Source organism: Heteronotia binoei, chromosome 17 (assembly GCF_032191835.1).
Source record: "Heteronotia binoei isolate CCM8104 ecotype False Entrance Well chromosome 17, APGP_CSIRO_Hbin_v1, whole genome shotgun sequence".
Lineage (NCBI taxonomy): Eukaryota > Metazoa > Chordata > Lepidosauria > Squamata > Gekkonidae > Heteronotia > Heteronotia binoei.
Window position 1 is genome coordinate 54,187,549 of NC_083239.1, and position 24,762 is coordinate 54,212,310.

At 49.8% G+C, this 24,762-nt stretch overlaps 1 protein-coding gene across 1 annotated transcript; it reads left to right on the top strand.

Moving 5' to 3' along the window:
* Nucleotides 1-1,883: 1,883 nt before the first annotated feature.
* Nucleotides 1,884-24,363, top strand: GMFG (glia maturation factor gamma). The gene is made up of 7 exons (XM_060258229.1): nucleotides 1,884-2,075; nucleotides 3,976-4,072; nucleotides 4,726-4,775; nucleotides 15,339-15,396; nucleotides 16,284-16,358; nucleotides 18,717-18,790; nucleotides 24,072-24,363. Exons 1-7 carry the CDS (start codon nucleotides 2,073-2,075, stop codon nucleotides 24,141-24,143), a joined length of 429 nt encoding a protein of 142 aa, XP_060114212.1. The 5' UTR covers nucleotides 1,884-2,072; the 3' UTR covers nucleotides 24,144-24,363.
* The last annotated feature ends 399 nt before the right edge of the window (nucleotides 24,364-24,762 follow it).

A 24,762-nucleotide genomic window follows, 5' to 3' on the forward strand; every position in this document is an offset into this window, starting at 1 on the left:
AGTACTGCAATCCTAAGCTCTGCTCACGACCTGAGTTTGATCCCAGCGGAAGCTGGGTTCAGGTAGCTGGCTCAAGGTTGACTCAGCCTTTCATCCTTCCGAGGTCAGTAAAATGAGTACCCAGCTTGCTGGGGGGAAGTGTAGATGACTGGGGAAGGCAATGGCAAACCACCCCGTAAAAAGTCTGCTGTGAAAACGTCATGACGCGACATCACCCCAGAGTCGTAAACGACTGGTGCTTGCACAGGGGACTACCTTTACCTTTTTACATTTCATAGAATCATAGAGTTGGAAGGGACCTCTAGGGTCATCTAGTCCAACCCCCTGCACAATGCAGGAAACTCACAAACCCCTCCCCCTAAATTCACAGGATTTTCATCGCTGTCAGATGGCCACCTAGCCTCTGTTTAAAAACCTCCAAGGAAGGAGAATCATAGAATTGCAGAGTTGGAAGGGACCTCCAGGGTCATCGAGTCCAACCCCCTGCACAATGCAGGAAACTCACAAACATCTCCCCCTAAATTCACAGGATCTTCATTGCTGTCAGATGGCCATCTAGCCTCTGTTTAAAAACCTCCAAGGAAGGAGAGCCCACCACCTCCGGAGAAAGCCTGTTCCACTGAGGAATCTCTCTAACAGTCAGGAAGTTCTTCCTAATGTTGAGCCGGAAACTCTTTTGATTTAATTTCAGCCCTTTGGTTCTGGTCCTATCTTCCGGGGCCACAGAAAACAATTCCACATCATCCTCTATAGGACAGCTCTTCAAGTACTTGAAGATGGTGATCCTATCACCTCTCAGCCGCCTTCTCTCCAGGCTAAACATCCCCAGCTCCTTCAAGCTTTCCTCATAGGACTTCATCTCCAGACCCCTCACCATCTTTGTCGCCCTCCTCTGGACCCGTTCCAGCTTGTCTATATCCTTCTTAAATTGTGGTACCCAAAACTGAACACAATACTGCAGGTGAGGTCTTCTTACCAGAGCAGAGTAAAGCGATGCCATCACATCACGTGATCTGGACACTAGACTTCTGTTGATGCAGCCCAAAATTGCATTTGCCTTTTTAGCCACCGCATCACACTGTTGACTCATGTTCAACGAATGATCCACTAAGACCCCTAGATCCTTTTCGCACATACTACTGCTAAGACAAGTCTCCCCCTTTCGGCCTTTCTATAACCATCCATTGGATTTTTCCAATGTGCTTTCACTTTCCAAAGTGCTTTCACTTTCCTCCATGTTTATACAGACTTGCTGTTCAGGTTTTTGCATCAAGCTGTCAGACAAGGGTAGGAAAGCATTTTAAACAGGGCATGTGAATTCAACCTAACTAGTTGGTTGCTGCATGAAACAGAATGCTGAATTAGATGGTCTGATCCAGCAGAGCTTTTCTTATGTTCTTATGCTCTCTGGTCTAGATGGATCTTGGCTTGAACCAGCGAGGCTGTTCTGAAGCACTGGGCTGGTTTTTTGCATTGGAACAGTAGTAAAACAGCCTCCTCAAAAAACTTTCTTATGCTGTGGTAAACGTTTGTCTTCCCTTAAACACTTGCCTTCACTTGCATACTTGAGCCACCCAAAGTGGTTTTGTTGGCTGTTGTTGTGGGCCGGGTGTGTGTGTGTGTGTGTGTGTGCCAGGTTAGGCTCTCCCCACATGACTTCAAATAGAAAAACAATTGTTTGCATTAATTTTGCTGGCCTGAATCATTCTCCCTCGGTGGAGCACTGGTTTTTTAAGTTGATAATTTTTTTATGGCCTGCGAATGATGTTATAAGTATCCATATGGCCCTTGGCAGAAAAAAGGGTCCCCACCCCTGTTCTAACCTATAGTCTCTGTTGCTTTCTGCAGTGCTTCCCTTTTTTGCAGATGTGAAAGAAAACCTTTCACATCTCTCTCTACGCCCCACCCCGTCAACAGCGATGACTTCCTCTGGAACCGCCTTTCCTTTGTAGCTGTCAGACCGTCCTGAGCAAAGGAGCTGAGCTCTGCACATCTTGTCAGAAGCAAGAGAGCTGAGCCCAGCAAAGCTGCACAACTCCAGCAGACAAGGAGGTTGCATTTGGAAAGGTAGAATGGTGAGATTAAATATATTTCCTAAGTTAGGCCAAGCATGGGGATGGATGGCTGTGAGGATGGTCAAATTTTGTTCTGAAACTGTTTTTGCTCCTTTGAATATATATATCTATATATTGCCACTTCCTCGTGTATCATTCTCACCATAAAAACAGTCAAGGTTGGATAATATCCCAAACAGCAGAGTCTGGCCTCATCTTGCTCCAAGATGCAACCTTTGTCTTGGAGAGGCAACGGTGTGTTGGGGCCAAGATGGAAGCCACAGGCCAACAGTTGGCAGAGGGGAACTTCCCGTGTGGTGTGGAATCAGTGTTGCCAGATCAACGTTTCAAAATGAAGGGACGCTTTGGACACAGCGGGGTGGTATTGGAAGGAAGGAGTGGCGGGGTTTTGAACGACAGGAAGATAGATTTCCATTACACACTCGGAGAGAACAGATAGTATGAGGCCATTCAACAACGGGACAAGCTTCATAAGGAGGAAGCAGAATTGTCTGACTCTTTTGCCAAAGTAGGCTAGAACAGGTTGGACAGTTTTCAGTCTTGAGTGGTCTGTAAGGTATAATATAGCCTGACTGATGCCCCTGGGCCTGGGCCAAGCAATCTCCTGCATTCTGACAAACAGATGATTGCATGAAAAGTGAGCTGCTAGGTGGGGAGTTTGACATGTGGGGTCAGAGGGCTGTAGGGTCCCTAACTATCATCATCAGCCCTAGAGTTTAATCCACACTTGCAGAAAGGGTTGCTAATCCCCAGGTGGGGGCAGGGGATCTCTCGGTTTGAAGGCCCTCCCCCCTTTTCAGGGTCATCAGAAAGTGGGGAAGGGGGAAATGTCTGCTGGGCACTCCATTATTCCCTATGGAGACTGATTCCTATAGGGTATAATGGAGAATTGATCTGTGGCTATCTGGGGGCGCTGAGGGAGCTGTGTTTTGAGGTAGAGGCACCAAATTTTCAGCATAGCATCCCGTGCCTCTCCCCAAAATACCTGCCAAGTTTCAAAATGATTGGACCGGGGGGGGGTCCAATTCTATGAGCCCCCAAAGAAGGTGCTCCTATCCTTCATTATTTCCAATGGAGGGAAGGCATTTAAAAGGTGTGCAGTCCCTTCAAATGTGATGGCCAGAACTCCCTTTGGAGTTCAGTTATGCTTGTCACACCCTTGCTCCTGGCTCCACCCCCAATGTCTCCTGGCCAGTGTTCCCTCTAAGCTGAGTTGGCATGAGCTAGCTCACAGTTTTTTTTAGCCTCCAGCTCACACATTTTTGTCTTAGCTCAGGAAAAAGGGCCCCGGAACACAATAATTTATGCAGTAGCCTACAACTTTAATGCCTGTAGCTCACAGAGTAGAAATTCTGCTCACAGGACTCTGCAGCTTAGAGGGAACACAGCTTCTCGGTGCTGGCTGGCCATCTCCTGGGATTACAACTGATCTGTAGATGACAGAGATCAGCTCACCCTGAGAAAATGGCCGCTTTGGGCTCTGTGGCACTTTACATAATAATAATATTTAATTTGTACCATTGAAGTCCCTCCCTCCTACACGCCTCAGGCTCCACTCCCAACCTCTCCAGGCATTTCCCAACCTGGAGCTGGCAACCCCCTCCCCCACAAATATAAATTCTGTGTGTGTGCCAGATTAGGCTCTCCCCACCTGACTTCAAATAGAAAAACAATTATTTGCATTAATTTTGCTGGCCTGCATCATTCTCCCTCGGTGGAGCACTGTTTTTAACGTTGATAATTTTTTATGGCCCGCGAATGATGTTATAAATATCCTTATGGCCCTTGGCAGAAAAAAGGTTCCCCACCCCTGACCTAAACAATTAATAATGATCAGTGGCATGACATTCCTAAACAGGGGACAGGGAGAATGAGACCCAAATTCCTATTTTCATTGCAGTCCGATTCTTTGGTTGTGTGTGACGTGGACCCAGAGCTGAAGGAGAAACTGAAGAAATTTCGGTTTCGGAAGGAGACGAACAATGCGGCTATAATTAGTGAGTTGCCATTCTGCATAGTGCCTTCTCCCAGTCCCCAGTTTTTTATTGGTTGGGGATAGACTTAGCACAGCTTGTAACACCTGCTATTAAAAGCCAAATGAACTGGTCCATGTGTCATAAGCGGCAGTGTGAATTCAGTAAACGCATGCATCAAAAATAGTTTTGCACGTGGCCGTAACAAAATCCTGGTGCAGTTTGAGCTGGCACAGTCGCTCTTCATCAGGGGGCACTTTTAAAAGTGAAAAATAAATACTATTGCAGAGTCTTTTTTTCAAATCTGAGATGCCTGATGCATTTGCAGGAAGCATCTTAAGGTGTCAGTACCTTGTAGCCCGGTGGCTTTTATGCTGATGGAACTACCAATGCAGGTATACGTGGGCTCCAGATAACTATCACCATTCCGATACATTCTTCACATATCAATGTGGAGGAGATGTGAAAAAGCTTTTGGTTGCCGTCCTTCTCACCGTCAAGCTGCTTAGATATCTCTGAAATCAAGACTGCAGCCCTGGAAGCATCAGATCCCACCCTTTTCTAGTAAATGACATGCTAGAAAATAAAAGGCTAAGGAACTTTGGGCTGCTAGGGTTCCAAGTTCTTCCTAAGGATGGGGGGTGAAAAAGCATTAACAGGTTTTTGCTTTCTGTCAGTGAAAGTTGACAAAGACAAGCAACTGGTGGTGCTGGAAGAAGAATTTCAGGTAGGCTATAAACTTTTGCTTCTGTCACTCTGCTTAAAAAATGGGGACAGGTTTCCCTGTTTGCTAAAAAGAAGAAGCAGCTGGCCAGGGTTTTGTCTAAAAATACCCTTGATTAAAATCTACAGATTTATGGAAGGCATGTTCACATTAGAGATAACTTGGTTCGTTTGGGTTCGTGTTTGTAATGTTCAGACAGCCCAGGAGTAAGGACCTCCTGATGACACCTGGGTTTTTGTTTTGTTTTTCTTTTCTTTTTTTGGCCACTGTGTGACACAGAGTGTTGGACTGGATGGGCCATTGGCCTGATCCAACGTGGCTTCTCTTATGTTCTTCTGTGACCCAGAGTGTTGGACTGGATGGGCCTTTGGCCTGATCCAACAGGGCTTCTCTTATGTTCTTCTGTGACCCAGAGTGTTGGACTGGATGGGCCATTGGCCTGATCCAACAGGGCTTCTCTTATGTTCTTATGTGGCACAGAGTGTTGGACTGGATGGGCCACTGGCCTGATCCAACAGGGCTTCTCTTATGTTCTTATGTGACACAGAGTGTTGGACTGGATGGGCCATTGGCCTGATCCAACAGGACTTCTCTTATGTTCTTATGTGACAGAGTTTTGGACTGGATGGGCCATTGGCCTGATCCAACAGGGCTTCTCTTATGTTCTTATGAACCATCAGCAGCCCCAGAGGGACCACTCAGCTCAGAGCTGCACAGTATGGGAGGCAGGGCCAGCATGTAGGAGTAGACCAGGTGCCCCCTCCCCCTGCCCCACCGCCCTCACCTTCCTGGGTTTGTGCAGACCCAGGAAGTTGAGAGCAGCCAGGCAGCACGTTGGCGTGTGCAAGGGAAGGTAAGCTCCAAGAAGAGCATGCCCCAGCTTGCCGCTCTTACCTTCCCAGGTCTGCCTGGGGCAGGAACAGGGTCTAGGGTGCTAGGAATTCTGGCTCTGGCCCTGAAGGGAGGAGGTTGTCCTTCGAGGACCTGGCCTCGAAACAGTTTAGTTCCTTCAAGTCAAAAACCAGGCCTCTGAATTGTGCCCAGAAACAGATGGGCAGCCAGCGTAGGTCTTTAACCACAGGGGTGATCCCTGTATCCTGCCCCTGAACTAGTTTCTGGGAACAGTCGGGCCACCTTAACTCTGTACCCACTCCAGGCAGTTGAGATATCCACGAAGAACTCTACGAAGCCACAATCATGAATAGAACTTGGGGGCATTACAGAGAAGCCACAAAGTGTTTCAGGAGAAAAAGAACTGTCTCCTCTATAGACAAACGTAATATATGAACAACCTTCTCCACCCACAGCTACGTTGTAATGAAGGGAGAGCTGCAATGCTAAACACGCAAACAAATACAGAGTAAGATGCTTAGTAAGGGAAAGAACTATTTCTTCAGCTTTCTCTTTCCTTCTCTGTCTCTGTCTCTCTCTCTCCCCTACACACACACACACGAGTTTCTACACCTCTCCACTTCTCTTAAGCACATGCCAAAGAATGAATTCCCAGAGCTTGGAGCAATTGTCTGGATGTGACATAAAGCGACATCACCTTTTCCCAAAAGAAATCACATCAACTCCTCCATTCCACATTCCTGCATTCTTGACATAAATTTTGCCAGTACGTTGGAAATTACGAGGCTGGGCTAAAAGCAAATTGAATTCCAGATCAAATTTAATATCTCAAGGGAGCAATGTGCTGATGGCGTCATTTGCTTTCATATTTAATTCAATACGTTATACAACCCCTCGCGCACATTTGTGAAATGTTAATCAAATAGCAACCGTGGAATCTCTGGTCTGCTGTTTTTTTTTTTAACCAAGCAGGGACTTAGGAGTGGGAGTGAACGGGGAGGATTTGATGAAAGACATCCCCCACGCTTCCTCCTGCTTTCTTAAAATATCAAATGAACTACTGGCAAGTTATACTCATCCGAATTGATGCTCATGCATTAACTTGCTGGTCTTCGGAGGGCAGAGGCCCATACCGGAAGCGGTGTTTAATAATATTCTGGGCAGATCTAGGACGGGACAGGGAATTGAAGCTTCTGAATGTTTATTTATTTTCATTATTTATGTGGTGCCTCAGAGCCATAATGCTTGTGAGGCAGTAGATAGAGATAAAAACCAATCAATCAACCCACATGGCCAGCTAGTTAAGTAACCCTTGAGTGGTACTTGGCCAATAACAAATCATTTCAGACCGCAAGGCCAAAACATTGCTTGGCGTGTAGTTTTCAAACTAGAATAACAGAATCATAGAGTTGGAAGGGACCTCCGGGGTCATCTAGTCCAACCCCCTGCACAATGCAGGAAACTCACAAATACCTCCCCCTAAATTCACATTGCTGTCAGATGGCCATATAGCCTCTGTTTAAAATCCACCACCTCCCGAGGAAGCCTGTTCCACTGAGGAACTGCTCTAATGGCCAGGAAGTTCTTCCTAATGTTGAGACGGAAACTCTTTGGATTTAATTTCAACCCATTCGTTCTGGGGAGGGTGATCCTGTTTCACAACCTCCAAGGAAGGAGAACCCACCACCTCCCAAGGAGGAAGCCTGTTCCACTGAGGAATCGCTCTAACGGTCAGGAAGTTCTTCCTAATGTTGAGCTGGAAACTCTTATGGTTTAGTTTCAACCCATTGGTTCTGGTCCAAATTACCTGCATTAGCAGTGTAGATGAGTGGAGGATCTCACTATAGTGAGGACTGATACATTTGCTAGTTGTAAGGACTGATAGACCATAAATGTGCATCAGCATATCAGTGTAAAGCATGGGGCACAGTGTTTCTTGTTGTCCTCTACTAAGCACATCCATGTATAGAGGACAGCAGAACTGCCCTTTTGTTCCTGTTTGTATTAGTACTTTACCTTTTTACACCATGTCCAATAAAATATAGGCTTTGTAAAAGCACTGGGTCCAACCTGGAAATTGGCAACTCTATCGGGGCACTCAGCCCTGCTGATGTCCCTCCCCAAATCCATAGAATCATAGAGTTGGAAGGGACCTCCAGGGTCATCTAGTCCAACCCCCCTGCACAATGCAGGAAACTCACAAACACTTCCCCCTCAATTCACAGGATCTTCATCACTGTCAGACGGCCATCTAGCCTCTGTTTAAAAATCTCCAGGGAAGGAGAGCAAACCACCTCCCAAGGAGGAAGCTTGTTCTACGGAGGAATCGCTCTAATGGTCAGGAAGTTCTTCCTCATGTTGAGCCGGAAACTCTTATGGTTTAGTTTCAACCCATTGGTTCTGGTCCAGCCTTCCGGGGCCACAGAAAACAATTCCACCCCATCCTCTAGATGACAGCCTTTCAAGTCCTTGAAGACGGTGATCCTATCACCTCTCAGCCGCCTCCTCTCCAGGCTAAACATCCCCAGCTCCTTCAACCTTTCCTCATAGGACCCCTCCTAGAACCCCTAGTCCCTGGGAGGCTTCTCTTCATTCTGAGCTTATCAGGTTCTAGTAGGGATGGCAGCCTCCAGGGGAGACCTGGGAATCTCCCAGAATCACAGCTCATCTCCAGGCTACAGAGATCAGTACCCCTGGAGAAAATGGATGCTTTGGTGGGTGGACTTTATGGCATTGTAACCCACTGAGGTACTTATCCTCCCGAATCTGCAGGAGTTTCCCAACCTCGAGTTGGCAACCCTGCCCTCCCACCCCACCCCCCCCCTCCCACACCAGTGGCCAGGGCTATTTTTGTAGCAGGAATTCCTTTGCATATTAGGCCCCACCCCCTGATGTAGCCAATCCTCCAAGAGCTTACAGGGCTCTTAGCACTGTATGCTCCAGGAGGACTGGCTACATCAGGGGTGTGTGGCCTAACAGGGAAAGGAGCAGCTGCTACAAAAACAGCCCTGCCAGTGGCCAGGGGAGACCTGACAACCCTAGCTTCTGGCACAGCCTCATTTGCAGCTTGACCTTTCCCTCCTTCACAACTTCTGCAAGACACCAGTGCACGCTTTCCCAACATGGTGCCCACAACTATTTCCCTTAGCGCCCACAGAGCTTATCAGGAAGTGGGCAGGGCTATTGTATGGCAGGGGTTATTACTGGCTGCCCTTGCTCAAATGCCTTCTGCAACTGTAATAACAGGCAGCCGCTGAAGGATCAGGAGTAGGGATGGGCACAAATTGGCCCGCGAACCTAAATTCGTGATGAAAATCGCCTGGTTTGTGCTTCGGGAGCCAGGGCCTGTGCGATCTCGCCTGCAGCGAACCTCCCATGACCCTCTGTGTGGTTTTTGGAGGTTCAGGTGGTCCGTGGTGGTGCTTGTTGGCAGCATCCACAGCAGACACTCTGATGCAGATCAGTTATGCTTGTCAAAGCAATGGGGGGGATGGGCTTCTGCAGCCTTGGAAACACCAGTAGTGACCCTCCAAAGTGTGACCGGCAGCACTGGCCACCAGTAAGAGAGCTCCAATAAGCACCGGCCACCAATAAGAGAGCTCCAATAAGCACCGGTCACCGATAAGAGCGCACATATGCCCTCAGCTCATGTGCAGCCATTTTTTTTTCTGTTGGCAGCAATGGGGTTGGGGGTGTGCGGTTCTTACTCAGGGCTCTGAGCCTTTGTCCTGCTCACGCCGAGCAGAGGGGCTTAGCTTCATTGGTTGGGCTTTGTGACTAATACTTTCTTGGGGGCACCTGCTTTGGGAGGCTGAAACTTGGCTCCCCTAAACCCAGTCGTTTTGGGTTGGTGCTCACCACCCCCTCTCAAGATTCCAAAGGCGCCCATGGGCTGACAAAGGTTGGGGACTCCCACACCAATGAGTAGAAGCGAAGGACACAGCTGCTGCTCCTGCAACAGAGAGAATGTAGGCAGGCTCCACTTGCCTGCGTGGCTTGTGGGTTGAAATACTGCACCTGCTACAGCGGGGGTGGCCAAACTGTGGCTCGGGAGCCACATGTGGCTCTTTCACACATAACGGTGTGGCTCTTGAAGCCCTCACCATGCCGTCGGTCCACTTGGAGAAGCCATTTCCCTCTTTAAGTCACTTCTCCAAGCCAGGCCAGTAGCAGCTTGGAGAAGGCTTTGAAAGCTAAAGTCACTTTCTTTCCACCTCTCCCTCCATCTCTTTGCCTCCCCCCCTCTCTCGTGGCTATCAAAAATCTGTCATTCAAGTCTTGAAGCTCTCAGACATCTGACATTTATTCTATGTGGCTCTTACATTCAGCAAGTTTGGCCACCCCTGTGCTACAGCCTCTTCTTCTGCACACCTGCTGAAAACGCAAGAGCCCTGCTGTTGTCCTTTGCCATAGGTCACCCATTCCTCGGCCCTGGCTCAGCCCACCCTTCCCATCACTCTTGCTAGTTTCCGACAGCCTCTCCATTACACGCCCATTACACATGGACTCATGAAGGTGCTAGATTCCGAATCAGGCCATTCATGGCCCATCAAAAGGCAAAAAAAGACAATTTTGGGCTGTATCAACAGAAGTCTAGTGTCCAGATCACGTGAAATGATGGTGTCACTTTACTCTGCTCTGGTAAGATCTCACCTGGAGTACTGTGTTCAGTTTTGGGCACAACATGTTAAGAAGGATCTAGACAAGCTAGAACGGGTCCAGAAGAGGGCGACGAAGATGGTGAGGGGACTGGAGACCAAGTCCTATGAAGAAAGGTTGATGGAGCTGGGGATGTTTAGCCTGGAGAGGAGACGGCTGAGAGGTGATAGGATCACCATCTTCAAGTTCTTGAAGGGCTGTCCTATAGAGCATGGTGTGGCATTGTTTTCTGTGGCCCCAGATGGTAGGACCAGAACTAATGGGTTGAAATTAAATCAAAAGAGTTTCTGGCTCAACATTAGGAAGAACTTCCTGACCGTTAGAGCGGTTCCTCAGTGGAACAGGCTTCCTCCTTGGGAGGTGGTGGGCTGTCCTTCCTTGGAGGTTTTTAGACAGATGACCATCTGACAGCAATGAAAATCCTGTGAATTTAGGGGGAGGTATTTGTGAGTCTCCTGCATTGTGCAGGGGGTTGGACTAGATGACCCTGGAGGTCCTTTCCAACTCTAGGATTCCTGACCATGAGAGCGGTTCCTCAGTGGAACAAGCTTCCTCCTCGGGAGGTGGTGGGCTCTCCTTCCTTGGAGGTTTTGAAGCAGAGGCTAGATGGCCATCTGACAGCAATGAGGATCCTGTGAATTTAGGGGGAGGCATTTGTGAGTTTCCTGCATTGTGCAGGGGGTTGGACGAGATGACCCTGGAGGTCCCTTCCAGCTCTAGGATTCTATGATCCAGCATTGTCTACTTAGATCAGCAGCGGCTTCCCAGGATCTGTAGCAGAGATCCTTCATGTCACCTACTGCCTGTTCCTTTTAACTGGAGATGCTGGGAACTGAACCTGGGACCTTCAGCACACAAAGCAGAGGCTCTTCTGCTGTGTCTCGTGGTACCTGCGACTCGGTTGCAGCCATGGGGGGTGGAGAGCATGGCACACACTACAGCCTCGTGTGCAGAGGCTGTCTATCCCTCCCACCCATCTTGTTTGATCTTAAGTGGGTTGCAAACTCTGTGCGGTTCTGTGCATTTGCCAGTTCATTACATGGTGCTTGGTGCCTCCTCGTCTGCATCAAAGAGGATTAGATAATAACCTAATTCGGAGGAACAGAATGCACAGCCCCCTCCTTTAGTGACACAGAAGTCAGGCTGAGCTGCAGCCTAAATTAAAAAAAAGACACAAAATTCCCTCCTTGAAGAATCATAGAGTTGGAAGGTACCTCCAGGGTCATCTAGTCCAACCCCCTGCACATATAAGAGAGCCAGTTTGGTGTAGTGGTGAAGTGCGTGGACTCTTATCTGGGAGAACCGGGTTTGATTCCCCACTCCTCCACTTGCATCTGCTGGAATGGCCTTGAGTCAGCCATAATAACTCTGGCAAAGGTTGTCCTTGAAAGGGCAGCTGCTGTGAGAGCTCTCTCAGCCCCACCCACCTCACAGGGTGTCTGTTGTTGGGGGAGAAGATATGGGAGATTGTAAGCCACTCTGAGTCTCTGATTCAGAGAGAAGGGCAGGGTATAAATCTGCAATTCTTCTTCTTCCTTTCTGCTTTTGTACCCAGTTGCATAAATAGGCTCACGCCACTGGTGACAAGTTCTTTCCCTTCTCTTGCACTGACCCAGGAAATAGCCAGCCGCTTTGGAGCAATTAAGCCACTGTTTCCTCCCTCGTGGCTTTGTCTGCAGCAGTATTTCCCAACCTGTGGGTCAGGAGGACCCAGAAGTGGATTGCAAAGTCTCTGTTATGTGGGTTTTTGGGCCAGCCTTCCCCTGCCCTTTCCATTGCTTTCTTTTGTATTTTGGAAACCAAGATCTGACTCTGGAAATGGTATCGTCCATTCCGTACATGAATTGTTTTTTTTTTTTGTCTTCCCTGCATAAACATGTTGATCAAATAAAACATGTCTGGAGAGTCGCCTGAGTGAGTTTCTTAGAATCCCAGGGGAAGTTAGTGGGAATAACGAAGAAGGAGAGGGCTGTCAGAGGCTGGAAAGAAGCCCCCATGTGTAAAGGCTGTGTATGTCAGAATGCCACTGGCTTGAGGTTCAAAATGTGGGCAGCTGTTTGTTGCTTTCTCAAAAACATGGAAAGCCGTTATAGAAAACAGAATGCTGAATTGGATGGATGCCAAGGTCATAGTTTACCTACGGCCAGGGCCGGCCATAGACAATGCTATCTTCTGGGAACCGTCCCCCCCCCCCCGGACTGATAACATCACTGAGTCACATGGGGGCACCCAATTCGGTACCCCCCAGAAGGCCAGCGCCCTAGGCGATTGCCTGGTTTGCCTAGCAGCAGGGCCAGCCTAGCCAGTTTGGTGTAGTGGTTAAGTGTGCGGACTTTTATCTGGGAGAACCGGGTTGGATTCCCCCCTCCTCCCCTTGCAGCTGCTGGAATGGCCTTGGGTCAGCCAGAGCTCTCTTATCTGGGAGAACCGGATTAGATTCCCCACTCCTCCACTTGCAGCTGTTGCAGTGGCCTTGGGTCAGCCATAGCTCTCTTATCTGGGAAAACCGGGTTTGATTCCCCACTCCTCCACTTGCACCTGCTGGAATGGCCTTGGGTCAGCCATAGCTCTCTTATCTGAGAGAACCGGGTTTGATTCCCCCCTCCTCCCCTTGCAGCTGCTGGAATGGCCTTGGGTCAGCCAGAGCTCTCTTATCTGGGAGAACCAGGTTTGATTCCCCACTCCTCCATTTGTAGCTGCTGGAATGGCCTTGGGTCAGCCAGAGCTCTCTTATCTGGGAGAATTGGATTAGATTCCCCACTCCTCCACTTGCAGCTGTTGGAGTGGCCTTGGGTCAGCCAGAGCTCTCTTATCTGGGAGAACCGGGTTTGATTCCCCACTCCTCCACTTGCAGCTGCTGGAATGGCCTTGGGTCAGCCATAGCTCTCTTATCTGAGAGAACCGGGTTTGATTCCCCCCTCCTCCCCTTGCAGCTGCTGGAATGGCCTTGGGTCAGCCAGAGCTCTCTTATCTGGGAGAACCAGGTTTGATTCCCCACTCCTCCATTTGTAGCTGCTGGAATGGCCTTGGGTCAGCCAGAGCTCTCTTATCTGGGAGAATTGGATTAGATTCCCCACTCCTCCACTTGCAGCTGTTGGAGTGGCCTTGGGTCAGCCAGAGCTCTCTTATCTGGGAGAACCGGGTTTGATTCCCCACTCCTCCACTTGCAGCTGCTGGAATGGCCTTGGGTCAGCCAGAGCTCTCTTATCTGGGAGAACCGGGTTTGATTCCCCACTCCTCCACTTGTAGCTGCTGGAATGGCCTTAGGTCAGCCAGAGCTCTCTTATCTGGGAGAACCGGGTTGGATTCCCCACCCCTCTACTTGCAGCTGCTGGAATGCCTTGGGTCAGCAAGAGCTCTCTTATCTGGGAGAACCGGGTTTGATTCCCCACTCCTCCACTTGTAGCTGCTGGAATGGCCTTGGGTCAGCCATAGCTCTCTTATCTGGGAGAACCGGGTTTGATTCCCCACTCCTCCACTTGCAGCTGCTAGAATGGCCTTGGATCAGCCATAGCTCTCTTATCTTGGAGAACCGGGTTGGATTCCCCACCCCTCTACTTGCAGCTGCTGGAATGCCTTGGGTCAGCAAGAGCTCTCTTATCTGGGAGAACCGGGTTTGATTCCCCACTCCTCCACTTGTAGCTGCTGGAATGGCCTTGGGTCAGCCAGAGCTCTCTTATCTGGGAGATCTGGATTAGATTCCCCACTCCTCCACTTGCAGCTGTTGGAGTGGCCTTGGGTCAGCCAGAGCTCTCTTATCTGGGAGAACCGGGTTTGATTCCCCACTCCTCCACTTGCAGCTGCTGGAATGGCCTTGGGTCAGCCAGAGCTCTCTTATCTGGGAGAACCGGGTTTGATTCCCCACTCCTCCACTTGCACCTGCTGGGATGGCCTTGGGTCAGCCAGAGCTCTCTTATCTGGGAGAACCGGGTTTGATTCCCCACTCCTCCATTTGCAGCTGCTGGAATGCCTTGGGTCAGCCAGAGCTCTCTTATCTGGGAGAACCGGGTTTGATTCCCCACTCCTCCACTTGCACCTGCTAGCATGGCCTTGGGTCAGCCGTAGCTCTGGCAGAGGTTGTCCTTGAAAGGGCAGCTGCTGTGAGAGCCCTCTCAGTCCCACCCACCTCACAGGGTGCCTGTTGTGGGGGAGGAAGGGAAAGGAGATTGTGAGCCGCTCTGAGACTCTTTGGAGTGGGGGGCGGGATATAAATCCAATATCATCATCATCATCATCAAAACACCTTGTGCCAGCCCAGGCCTCTGAATCAGCAGGAGCTCACAGGAGCGCAGCTCCTGAACCTTTCTGAGGGTTCTCCCACTTTCTTCCCACCTACCTTGTCCATTGAATAGTAGGTGCAGCTGCAAAACAATCCCTGGATTAGAAGAGCGGGCAGCCAGCCAGCCAGCCTCCAGGGGCTTTGCCATGCCCCCAGCAGCTCTCATTAACCCCTGGAGAAGCCCATGCCACCCTTTCCCCACTTCGTATGTGATTTTGGACAGTGGGTGTCTTGCTGGCCTTTTGACTGAGGGGGTGACCCAGGAGAGCACCAGCAAGCAAGGTCAGCTTGGGCTGGCTGGATCTCTAGCAAGCCCAAGCAGGCCTCACTCGCCTGGGGCTCTCCTTTCTTGCATCGGGTTGCTTTTGGCTGAGGGAGGGGGTGGCATATGCTAATGAGTTATGCTAATCAGCTCCGCCCCCTATTTTTCTACAAAACGACAAAACCTGGGCCAGCCCTAGTTGGGTCACCACACAAAGTAAATTTGGGCTTTTGGGGTACCATACCCAAAAGGTTAGGAATTGCCGTTCTGGACTAGTGGTTCCCCACCTTTTTGAGTGTGAGGACACATTTTATCATCAAAAAAATTCCACAGACCCCACCCCCACATGATAGAGGTTTACTGCTAAGAAAATACATGACGAAGAGATCAAAATGACAATGCTTAGTAGGCCTATGGATTTAATGACCCCTTTCAATAACTCAGTGCCCCCCTTCAGAAGTCCTGGACCCCAGGCGGTGAATCACTTGTCTATCCTTCTGATCTTCTCCTACAGGATATCTCTCCAGAGGAGCTGAGAAATGAACTGCCGGAACGCCAGCCTCGATATCCTTGTGCTGATGGGCCATGCTGGCTGGGGCTGATGGGAGTTGTAGGCAAAATACATCTGGAGAGCTACTGTTGGCCACTCCTGATCTATTAGACAGGCCCAGATGTAATCTCCACACCTACAGCCCCAACCGTATCTGTTATCCCGACTGCTGCCTTAGTCTTAAGTGACTTTCATTGGCAACTTGGGTTACCAACTCTAGGCTAGCAAATCACAGGAGATTTCGGGGTGGAGCCTGGGGAGGGTGGAACTTGGAGAATGGAGGAAGCTCAGGAGGGTTGGGGTGCCCTAAATTTGACTCTCCAAAGCAGCCATGTTCTCCCAAGTTAAAACGCTTGGGGCTCTTTAGCTTGGAGAAACGTCGACTGCGGGGTGACATGATAGAGGTTGACAAGATTATGCATGGGATGGAGAAAGCAGAGAAAGTCCTTTTCTCCCTTTCTCACAATACAGGAACTCGTGGGCATTCAATGAAATTGCTGAGCAGTCAGGTTAAAACGGATAAAAGGAAGTCCTTCTTCACCCAAAGGGTGATTAACATGTGGAATTCACTGCCACAGGAGGTGGCGGCGGCTATAAGCATAGCCACCTTCAAGAGGGGATTGGATAAAAATATGGAGCAGAGGTCCATCTGTGGCTATTAGCTACAGTATATATGTGTGTGTGTGTGTGCGCGTGTGTGTATATGTGAAGAGGTGATTTGTCTCATTCAAATGCTACATATTTTTGGTTTCCTTTAAAGAAATAAAAGCCCTTAGCCACATAACCTAAGCATACACCTCAGAAACGCAGTGCAAAAGCTGGCCCACAACTTTGTCGCCTGTACATCCACTTTCCTTCTGCCAAACTCCCTAACTTGTACTTCCTTGACTGGGTGTCTTACATTTGTAGTCTACAGCTATAAATACCTCCATGATGATGGTCGGATCTCCTACCCCCTGTGCTTCATCTTCTCCAGCCCCGTTGGTAAGAACAATTTCCAAACAGAGTTTGATCCAGGAAGGCCTCAGTTCTAATCCTGGATTTGGGTTGGGATCATGTTTGGTGCGTGGGACAGAAGGAACCTGCCAGGCTGGACCTGGCCACATTGTACCCTGATAGAACTCTCTGTCTGGGGCAAGTGATGCTCTGTATTCTTGGTGCTGGGGGCGGGGCAACATTGGGAGGGCTTCTAGTGTCCTGGCCCCACTGGTGGACCTCCTGATGGCACCTGGGTTTTTGGGCCACTGTGTGACACAGAGTGTTGGACTGGATGGGCCATTGGCCTGATCCAACATGGCTTCTCTTATGTTCTTAACAGTGGGAGGGCTTCTAGTGTCCTGGCCCCACTGGTGGACCTCCTGATGGCACCTGGGTTTTCTGGCCACTGTGTGACACAGAGTGTTGGCCTGGATGGGCCATTGGCCTGATCCAACATGGCTTCTCTTATGTTCTTAACAGTGGGAGGGCTTCTAGTGTCCTGGCCCCACTGATAAACCTCCTGATGGCACCTAGGTTTTCTGGCCACTGTGTGACACAGAGTGTTGGCCTGGATGGGCCATTGGCCTGATCCAACATGGCTTCTCTTATGTTCTTAACAGTGGGAGGGCTTCTAGTGTCCTGGCCCCACTGATAAACCTCCTGATGGCACCTGGGTTTTTTGGCCACTGTGCGACACAGAGTGTTGGACTAGATGGGCCAGTGGCCTGATCCAACATGGCTTCTCTTATGTTCTTAACAGTGGGAGGGCTTCTAGTGTCCTGGCCCCACAGCTGGACCTCCTGATGGCACCTAGGTTTTTTGGCCACTGTGTGACACAGAGTGTTGGACTAGATGAGCCAGTGGCCTGATCCAACATGGCTTCTCTGATGTTCTTATATCTGGGGCAGTGATGCTCTGTATTCTTGGTGCTGGGGGGGCACAGTGGGAGGACTTCTAGTGTCCTGGACCCACTGCTGGACCTCCTGATGGCCACTGTGGTTTTTTGGCCACTGTGTGACACAGAGACAGATTTCGCACTCACTTTACGCCGCTCTCACGTCCGTCTTCTCAGCACAGCGTCCTCCTGATTTACCACTATTTGCGCCGGGGCTTCAGCAAACATCGCGGTTTTCACACAGCAAAAGGAAACTGCTAAAAACCAGTTTCTGTTTGCTGTGCAAAAACCGCAATGTTTGCTGCAGCCTCGACGCAAATAGTGGGAAATCGGGAGGACGCTGTGCTGAGAAGACGGACGTGAGAGCAGCGTAAGGTGAGTGCGAAATTGGTCAGAGTGTTGGACTGGATGGGCCATTGGCCTGATCCAACATGGCTTCTCATGTTCTTAAAATCCCAAGACTGCATGATTCAAGTCCTGATTTAAATGAGACTGGCTGAGCTCTGCTCACGACCTGAGTTCGATCCCCGGTGGAAGCTGGGTTTTCAGGTAGCCGGCTCGAGGTTGACTCAGCCTTCCATCCTTCCGAGGTCGGTAAAATGAGCCCCCAGCTTGCTGGGGAGAAAGCGTAGAGGTCTGGGGAAGGCAATGGCAAACCACCCCATAAAAAAGTCTGCCGTGAAAACATTGTGAAAGCAACATCACCCCAGAGTCGAAAACGAATGGTGCTTGCACAGGGGCCCTTTCCTTTTCCCCTCAGTACTCTGCACTCAGCCAGCATTTAAACTTGGCTGCTACTCGTGGAAGAAGTATGTAGGGGTTTCCCCCCCCCTATTAGCCTCCCACTTTAAATCCAACGCTGTGTGAATGCCCAAGTTCCCACAGGGAGAGTGTGTCTTTCCCTCATCAGCGTCAAGCTTTCACTAGGACCTTATCAGACTGTCAGTTGATACAGCAATTCAAAAATAATTGCGAAGAGTGCGAGCTGGAAATTTCCCGTTCAAACCTCACTTCTGCCGTGAACTCAATAGGCGCCCTTAGAGGCAAGCCACCACCTCCCATCCTCCTTTGTGGAACGTGGGGGTCATAATACCATTGTAACCCACCGAGCTGTTCTGATGGTTCTAAGGAGATAGCTGTTGTAAAGCATTTTAAAAGGTTTCAGGTGCTCTATAAATGCTCTGTATTAAACTGCTTATTTACTGTGGCGTTTCCCCTCCTTCAAGGAAGCGGCTGCCGGGTAAATGCATTCTCCCGCCATTCCAAAAGCAATATGGGTTTGGGGTCTGCAATGAACTAGGTCCCGAGTCCTTACTCTGGCTATAAAAGTAATTTTTTCTCCCATCTCCATTCTCCAAGAAACTACCCTGCTCACTGCAAAGCACTTTAAACTAAGTGCTGTCAGAGATTATGAATGTGAATAGTAAATAAGATGTCAGTCCTCTCTCTCTGTGCTCTCCCTTCTCCAGGATGCAAGCCGGAGCAGCAGATGATGTACGCTGGGAGCAAGAACAGGCTGGTGCAGGTGGCTGAGCTCACTAAGGTATTCCAGATACACCTTTGCACCTGCGGTCCTAACTCCTCATCCCTCTGTTGAGCATCCTGTAACTACTGAGACCGATTTCCCACTAGTCTTATGCCGCTCTCACACTCCTCTTCCCAGCAGGGCTTCCGTTGGATTTCGCACTACCTGCCTCGGAGCTGCAACTAGCTTTGTCTTTTTCATGCAGCAAACAGAAACCTCTAGAAACCAGTTTCTGTTTGCCACGCGAAAAAGGCGAAGCTAGTTGCAGCCCCGCAGAGAAGAGGAGTGTAAGAGCGGCGTAAAGATAGTGGGAAATCGATCTGAGACTCTTGTCTCATTTCATTCGAACGTATGAAGCTGCCTTCTACTGAATCAGACACCCCTGGGTCCATCAAAGTCAGTACTGTCTACTCAGACTGGCAGCGGCTCTCCAGGGTTTCAAGCGGAGGTTTTTCATGCCTATTTGCCTGGACCCTTTTGAGTTGGAGATGCCAGGGATTGAACCTGGGACCTTCTGCTTACCAAGCAGATGCTCTGCCACTGAGCCACCATTCCTCCCTATGTATCTGAGCTGCCCCCTTCCTTCTTCCATGTATTTGAGTTGCTAGATTGCAACCCAGAACATTGTAGATTCCTTTAAACTCCCCAGACAAGGTACTGGAGGCTTCTCTCACCCGTTTCTTCCTCCACCACCTTCCTCCATTTGTCTTCAATTAGGGAAGCATGAAGTCTTGCTCATTAGTGCAGTGTGGGAGGGGAGCAGGTGAAAGACAGGACAAAGCCAGGAGAAGAGGCAATCCTCTTGATCCTTGCTTATTTAAATGTCTGTGCCCAGGAGCTGGGGTGCCAGCTGGCAACCCTGAATATACTTCCCCCTGCCATCAACTCTTACATCTGTCTGTGTGTGTAAATAAAGTGCCATCAGGTCACAGCTGGCTTATGGCGACCCCAGCAAAGGGCTTTCAAGGGAAGTGAGAAGCAAAGGAGGTTCGCCGTTGCCTTCCTCTGCAGACTTCCTTGGTTCCCCAATCCAAGTATTGAATTTGCTTAGCTTGGTGTAGTGGTGAAGTGCGTGGACTCTTATCTGGGAGAACCGGGTTTGATTCCCCACTCCTCCCCTTGCAGCTGCTGGAATGGCCTTGGGTCAGCCAGAGCTCTCTTATCTGGGAGAACCGGATTAGATTCCCCACTCCTCCACCTGCACCTGCTGGAATGGCCTTGGGTCAGCCATAGCTCTCTTATCTGGGAGAACCGGGTTTGATTCCCCACTCCTCCCCTTGCAGCTGCTGGAATGGCCTTGGGTCAGCCAGAGCTCTCTTATCTGGGAGAACCGGGTTTGATTCCCCACTCCTCCACTTGCACCTGCTGGGATGGCCTTGGGTCAGCCATAGCTCTCTTATCTGGGAGAACCGGGTTTGATTCCCCACTCCTCCACTTGCAGCTGCTGGAATAGCCTCGGGTCAGCCAGAGCTCTCTTATCTGGGAGAACCGGGTTTGATTCCCCACTCCTCCACTTGCAGCTGCTGGAATAGCCTCGGGTCAGCCAGAGCTCTCTTATCTGGGAGAACCGGGTTTGATTCCCCACTCCTCCGCTTGCAGCTGCTGGAATGGCCTTGGGTCAGCCAGAGCTCTGGCAGAGGTTGTCCTTGAAAGGGCAGCTGCTTTGAGAGTTCTCTCCAGCCCCACCCACCTCACAGGGTGTCTGTTGTGGGGGAGGAAGATAAGGGAGATTGTGAGCGCTCTGAGATTCAGAGTATTAAAAAAGGTAAAGGTAGTCCCCTGCGCAAGCACCAGTCGTTTCCAACTCTGGGGTGACATTGCTTTTGCAACGTTTTCACAGCAGACTTTTTATGGGTTAGGGTTAGTTTGCCATTTCCTTCCCCAGTCATCTACACTTTCCCCCCAAGCAAGCTGGGGACTCATTTTACCAACCTCAGTTCAGGCTGAGTCAACTTGGAGCTGGCTACCTGGACCCAGCTTCCGCCGGGATCGAACTCAGGTTGTGAGCAGGGAGCTCAGACTGCAGTACTGCAGCTTTACCACTCTGCACCACGGGGCTCTTATAATTCAGAGTATAGGGCAGGATATAAATCCAATATCTTCTTCTTCTGAGATCTGATGAGACTGGGCTACACCAGGAGAGGCCAAACTTGCTTAATGTTACAGCCACATAGAATAAACATCAGATGTTTGAGAGCTGCAAGAAATGAATGTCAGAGTTTGAGAGCTGGAAGGGAGAATAGATTGGGGGGGGGGGGGCGGAGATGTAGAAAGAAAGCAACCTTAACTTTAAATGCATTCTCCAAGCTGCTGACTGGCTTGGCTTGGAAAAGTGATTTAAAAAGACCGCTCCAAGGCTTCTCCAAGGCAGCCAGGGGGGTGGTGGGGTTTTCAAGAGCCACACAATATGTGTGGAAGAGCCACATGTGGCTCATGAGCTAGTTTGGCCACCCCTGGGCTATATCATGCTGCCTCGGCCCTACCAACACTACATCTTTCCCTCTGCTCCCCCCTCCCCCCACAACCTCCTCTGTTTGCAGTCTTCTAAGTCCACTTTCTGGTAGGGTTGCCAAGTCCAATTCAAGAAATAGCTGGGGACTTTGGGGGTGGAGCCAGGGGACATTAGAGGTGGAGCCAAGATCAAGGCTGTGACAAGCATAATTGAACTCCAAAGGGAGTTCTGGCCCTCAGATTTAAAGGGACAGCACACCTTTTCCATTCCTTCCTTCCATAGGAAATAATGAAGGATAGGGGCACCTTCTTTTGGGGCTCATAGAATTGGACCCCCTGGTCCAATCTTTTTGAAACTTGGGGGGTATTTTGGGGAGAGGCACTAGATGCTATACTGAAAATTTGGTGCCTCTACCCCAAACAACAGCCCCCCCAGAGCCCCAGATACCCGCGGATCAATTCTCCATGATTTTCTATGGAAATAAATCCCCATAGGGAATAACAGAGTTCCCAGCAGACATTTCCCTCCCCTCCCCCCGCTTTCTGATGACCCTGAAGCGGGGGGAGGGTCTCCAAACTGGGGGATCCCCTGCCCCCACCTGGGGATTGGCAACCCTACTTTCTGGGGGCCCCTTTTTTACAAGAAAAGCAAAGAAAAAAGAGGTCTGCCAGAAGTTTTTTAGTGCAAGAGAAAGTTCTCCAGTTCTAGAAGACTCAGGTATTCTAGAGGCTCCGCAGGACCCATGGTCCAAGAACAGCCACTGCAGAGCCAGATGCGCTTCCGACTTGTGACATTTCGATCCAGCAAGTCCATCAACTGCAGGAGGCAGGCAGCAGCATCTGGCCCCCTCTCGCCTGTCAGCTTGATCTTTTCAGCCCTCCACCTCAGCCAGAAGCTCCCAGTCAGCCCCGTCCCCCTGAAGCGTCTTCCTGTTTCTTCAAATTACTATCCCCATAATGTGAAAGGCAAAGCTTCAGGAAGAAGAGAGCAAGTAGGCATCATGCTGGGTCCAAGATCTCTGTCGGAATTAGGTCCACATCCTCTTCCCCAGGGGTGGCCAAGGGTAGCTCTCCCGATGCCTTTTTTTGGCCTACAACTCCCATCAGCCCCAGCCATTGGCCATGCTGGCTGGGGCTGATGGGAGTTGTAGGCAAAAAAAACATCTGGAGAGCTGCCATTGGCCACCCCTGCTCTACCCCACGGGTGTGCAATGCAACCTTGTTGAGCCCATGAACACATTTGGAATTCCGGCACAGCCACAAAATGGCTGCCGCAGGGGTGGGGCCAGCCACAAAATGATCAGCCAGTCAGTCACATTTTATTTGTATCCCGCCCTCCCTGACCAAGCGGCTCAGGGCAGCTAACAGCATAAAATTCAATACATACATTATATAATAAATAACATTTAAAGACAAATTAAAATCCATAGAATTCTAAAAACATTAATACATTTAGTGCTATTCATCGGCAAGTTTACTTGGCAATTTAGTAGTATCAGCTGGTGAAGGCCATTTGGAACAGGATGGTTTTGCAGGCCCTGCGGAATTGTTCAATGTCCCGCAGGGCCCGCATTTCCTCTGGGAGTTGATTCCACAGCTGTGGGGCCAAAACTGAGAAGGCCCGAGTACGGGTACTCTGAAGTCTTACCTCCTTTGGGCCAGGGATAGCCAGCAGGTTCTTCCCTGCTGACCTCAGTGCTCTCTGGGGTTCATACGGGGAGAGGCGGTCCCTAAGGTAGGCAGGTCCTCGGCCATATAGGGCTTTAAAGGTAATAATGATGATTGTCAATGACAATGATGATTGTTATTGCTCCATAACTCTAGTCATAGATCCTTGCGCTAGAGCAGGGGTGGCCGAACTGTGGCTCAGGAGCCACATGTGGCTCTTTCACACATATTCTGTGGCTCTTGAAGTCACCACCACCCTATTGGTTGGCTTGGAAGAGGCATTTGTCTCTTTAAATCACTGCTCCAAGCCAGCCCGTGGCTAGGAGAATACGCTTAAAGTGAAGTTGTTTTCCTTCCTTCCTTCCTTCCTTCCTTCCTTCCTTCCTTCCTTCCTTCCTTCCTTCCTTCCTTCCTTCCTTCCTTCCTTCCTTCCTTCCTTCCCTTCAACATCTGATGTTCATTGTGGCTCTCAAACATCTGACATTTATTTTATGTGGCTCTTAGGTTAAGCATAAGAGTTCCGCGGCACAGAGTGTTAAATCTGCAGTACTGCATTCCTAAGCTCTGCTCACGACCTGAGTTCGATCCCTGGCGGAAGCTGGGTTTTCAGTTAGCCGGCCCGAGGTTGACTCAGCTTCCATCCTTCTGAGGTCGGTCAAATGAGTCCCCAGCTTGCTGGGGGGGGGGGGGCGGGGAGTGTAGATGACTGGGGAAGGCAAGGGCAAACCACCCTGTAAAAAGTCTGCAATGAAAATATTGTGAAAGCAACGTCACCCCAGAGTCGGAAACGACTGGTGCTTGCGCAGGGGACTTTTCCTTTTCCCTATGTTAAGCCATTTTGACCACCCCTGTGCTAGAGGTTGCTGCCAAAGCAACGCGTTAAAAGATCTGCACCACCAATCACATCTCCAGTAGCCAATCAAAAGCTTCGCTGGGCAAAATTCCTATCTGTCCCCACCTACTTCCTAAAAAACATTTGGTGGGCACTAGAATAGGTGTTGGTGGGCAGGATGGTACCCACAGTCACTGTGTTGGGAAGAGAAACAGAGCAGGAGTCTCCTAAGGCAGCAACTGTGGACACCCCTGCTGTATTTCTCTTCCTTGGCTCCCTGGAAAAGGCAGAGCTGTGTTGTTGGCCTGCACAGTTACCTCCTCCTGACTCCAGCTTTCTTTCCACCAGGTCTTTGAGATCCGGACCACGGAAGATCTGACAGAGCAGTGGCTGAAGGAGCACCTGGCCTTCTTCCGCTAACCGGCCGGGATAATCCTGGAACTTCGGCTACATCTCAAGCCCACAGCAAAGTCTTCGGATTCCACCTCCCCTCGTCACCATGGTGGTGGGTGCAGTGAGCAGTGGTGTCCCTCAGACACGCAGAAATGTCTTGCACCATCAGCACTGCTGGAGTTTGCTGAGAGAATGAAAATGAAATAAAGCCTTTGGATGCATCGCTTCCTCCCTGATGCTAGCAGTAGCCTAATTGTGTCATGTTTGTGTTCCTCGGGTCTTGCTTGCGAGATTTCTTGCAGGCCAGCCTTCCTCACTATTTGGGGCCGCCATATTTCCAATTTCAATTTAAATGAACGGGGAAATCAGAACAGTTTGTAATCCCTCTCTTTCAGTCCTATGCCTTTTAGCATCTGCAAACTGCCAGCATCAGAAATGTTTACGTTGAATAAGTACAGTTATTTTTAACTCCCCAAGTGGCTTTTATCCACTTATAACAATACGCCTTCTTAAAATAAACAATTAAGTTACCCCATCACCCCACTCAAAATGCCTGCCTGCCTAGATTGTTAAAAAGACTCCCACGCCCGCGATCACTTCTGCGTCACGGGGGTGACAATGGTCTTGGAAAATCCAACGCAGAGCG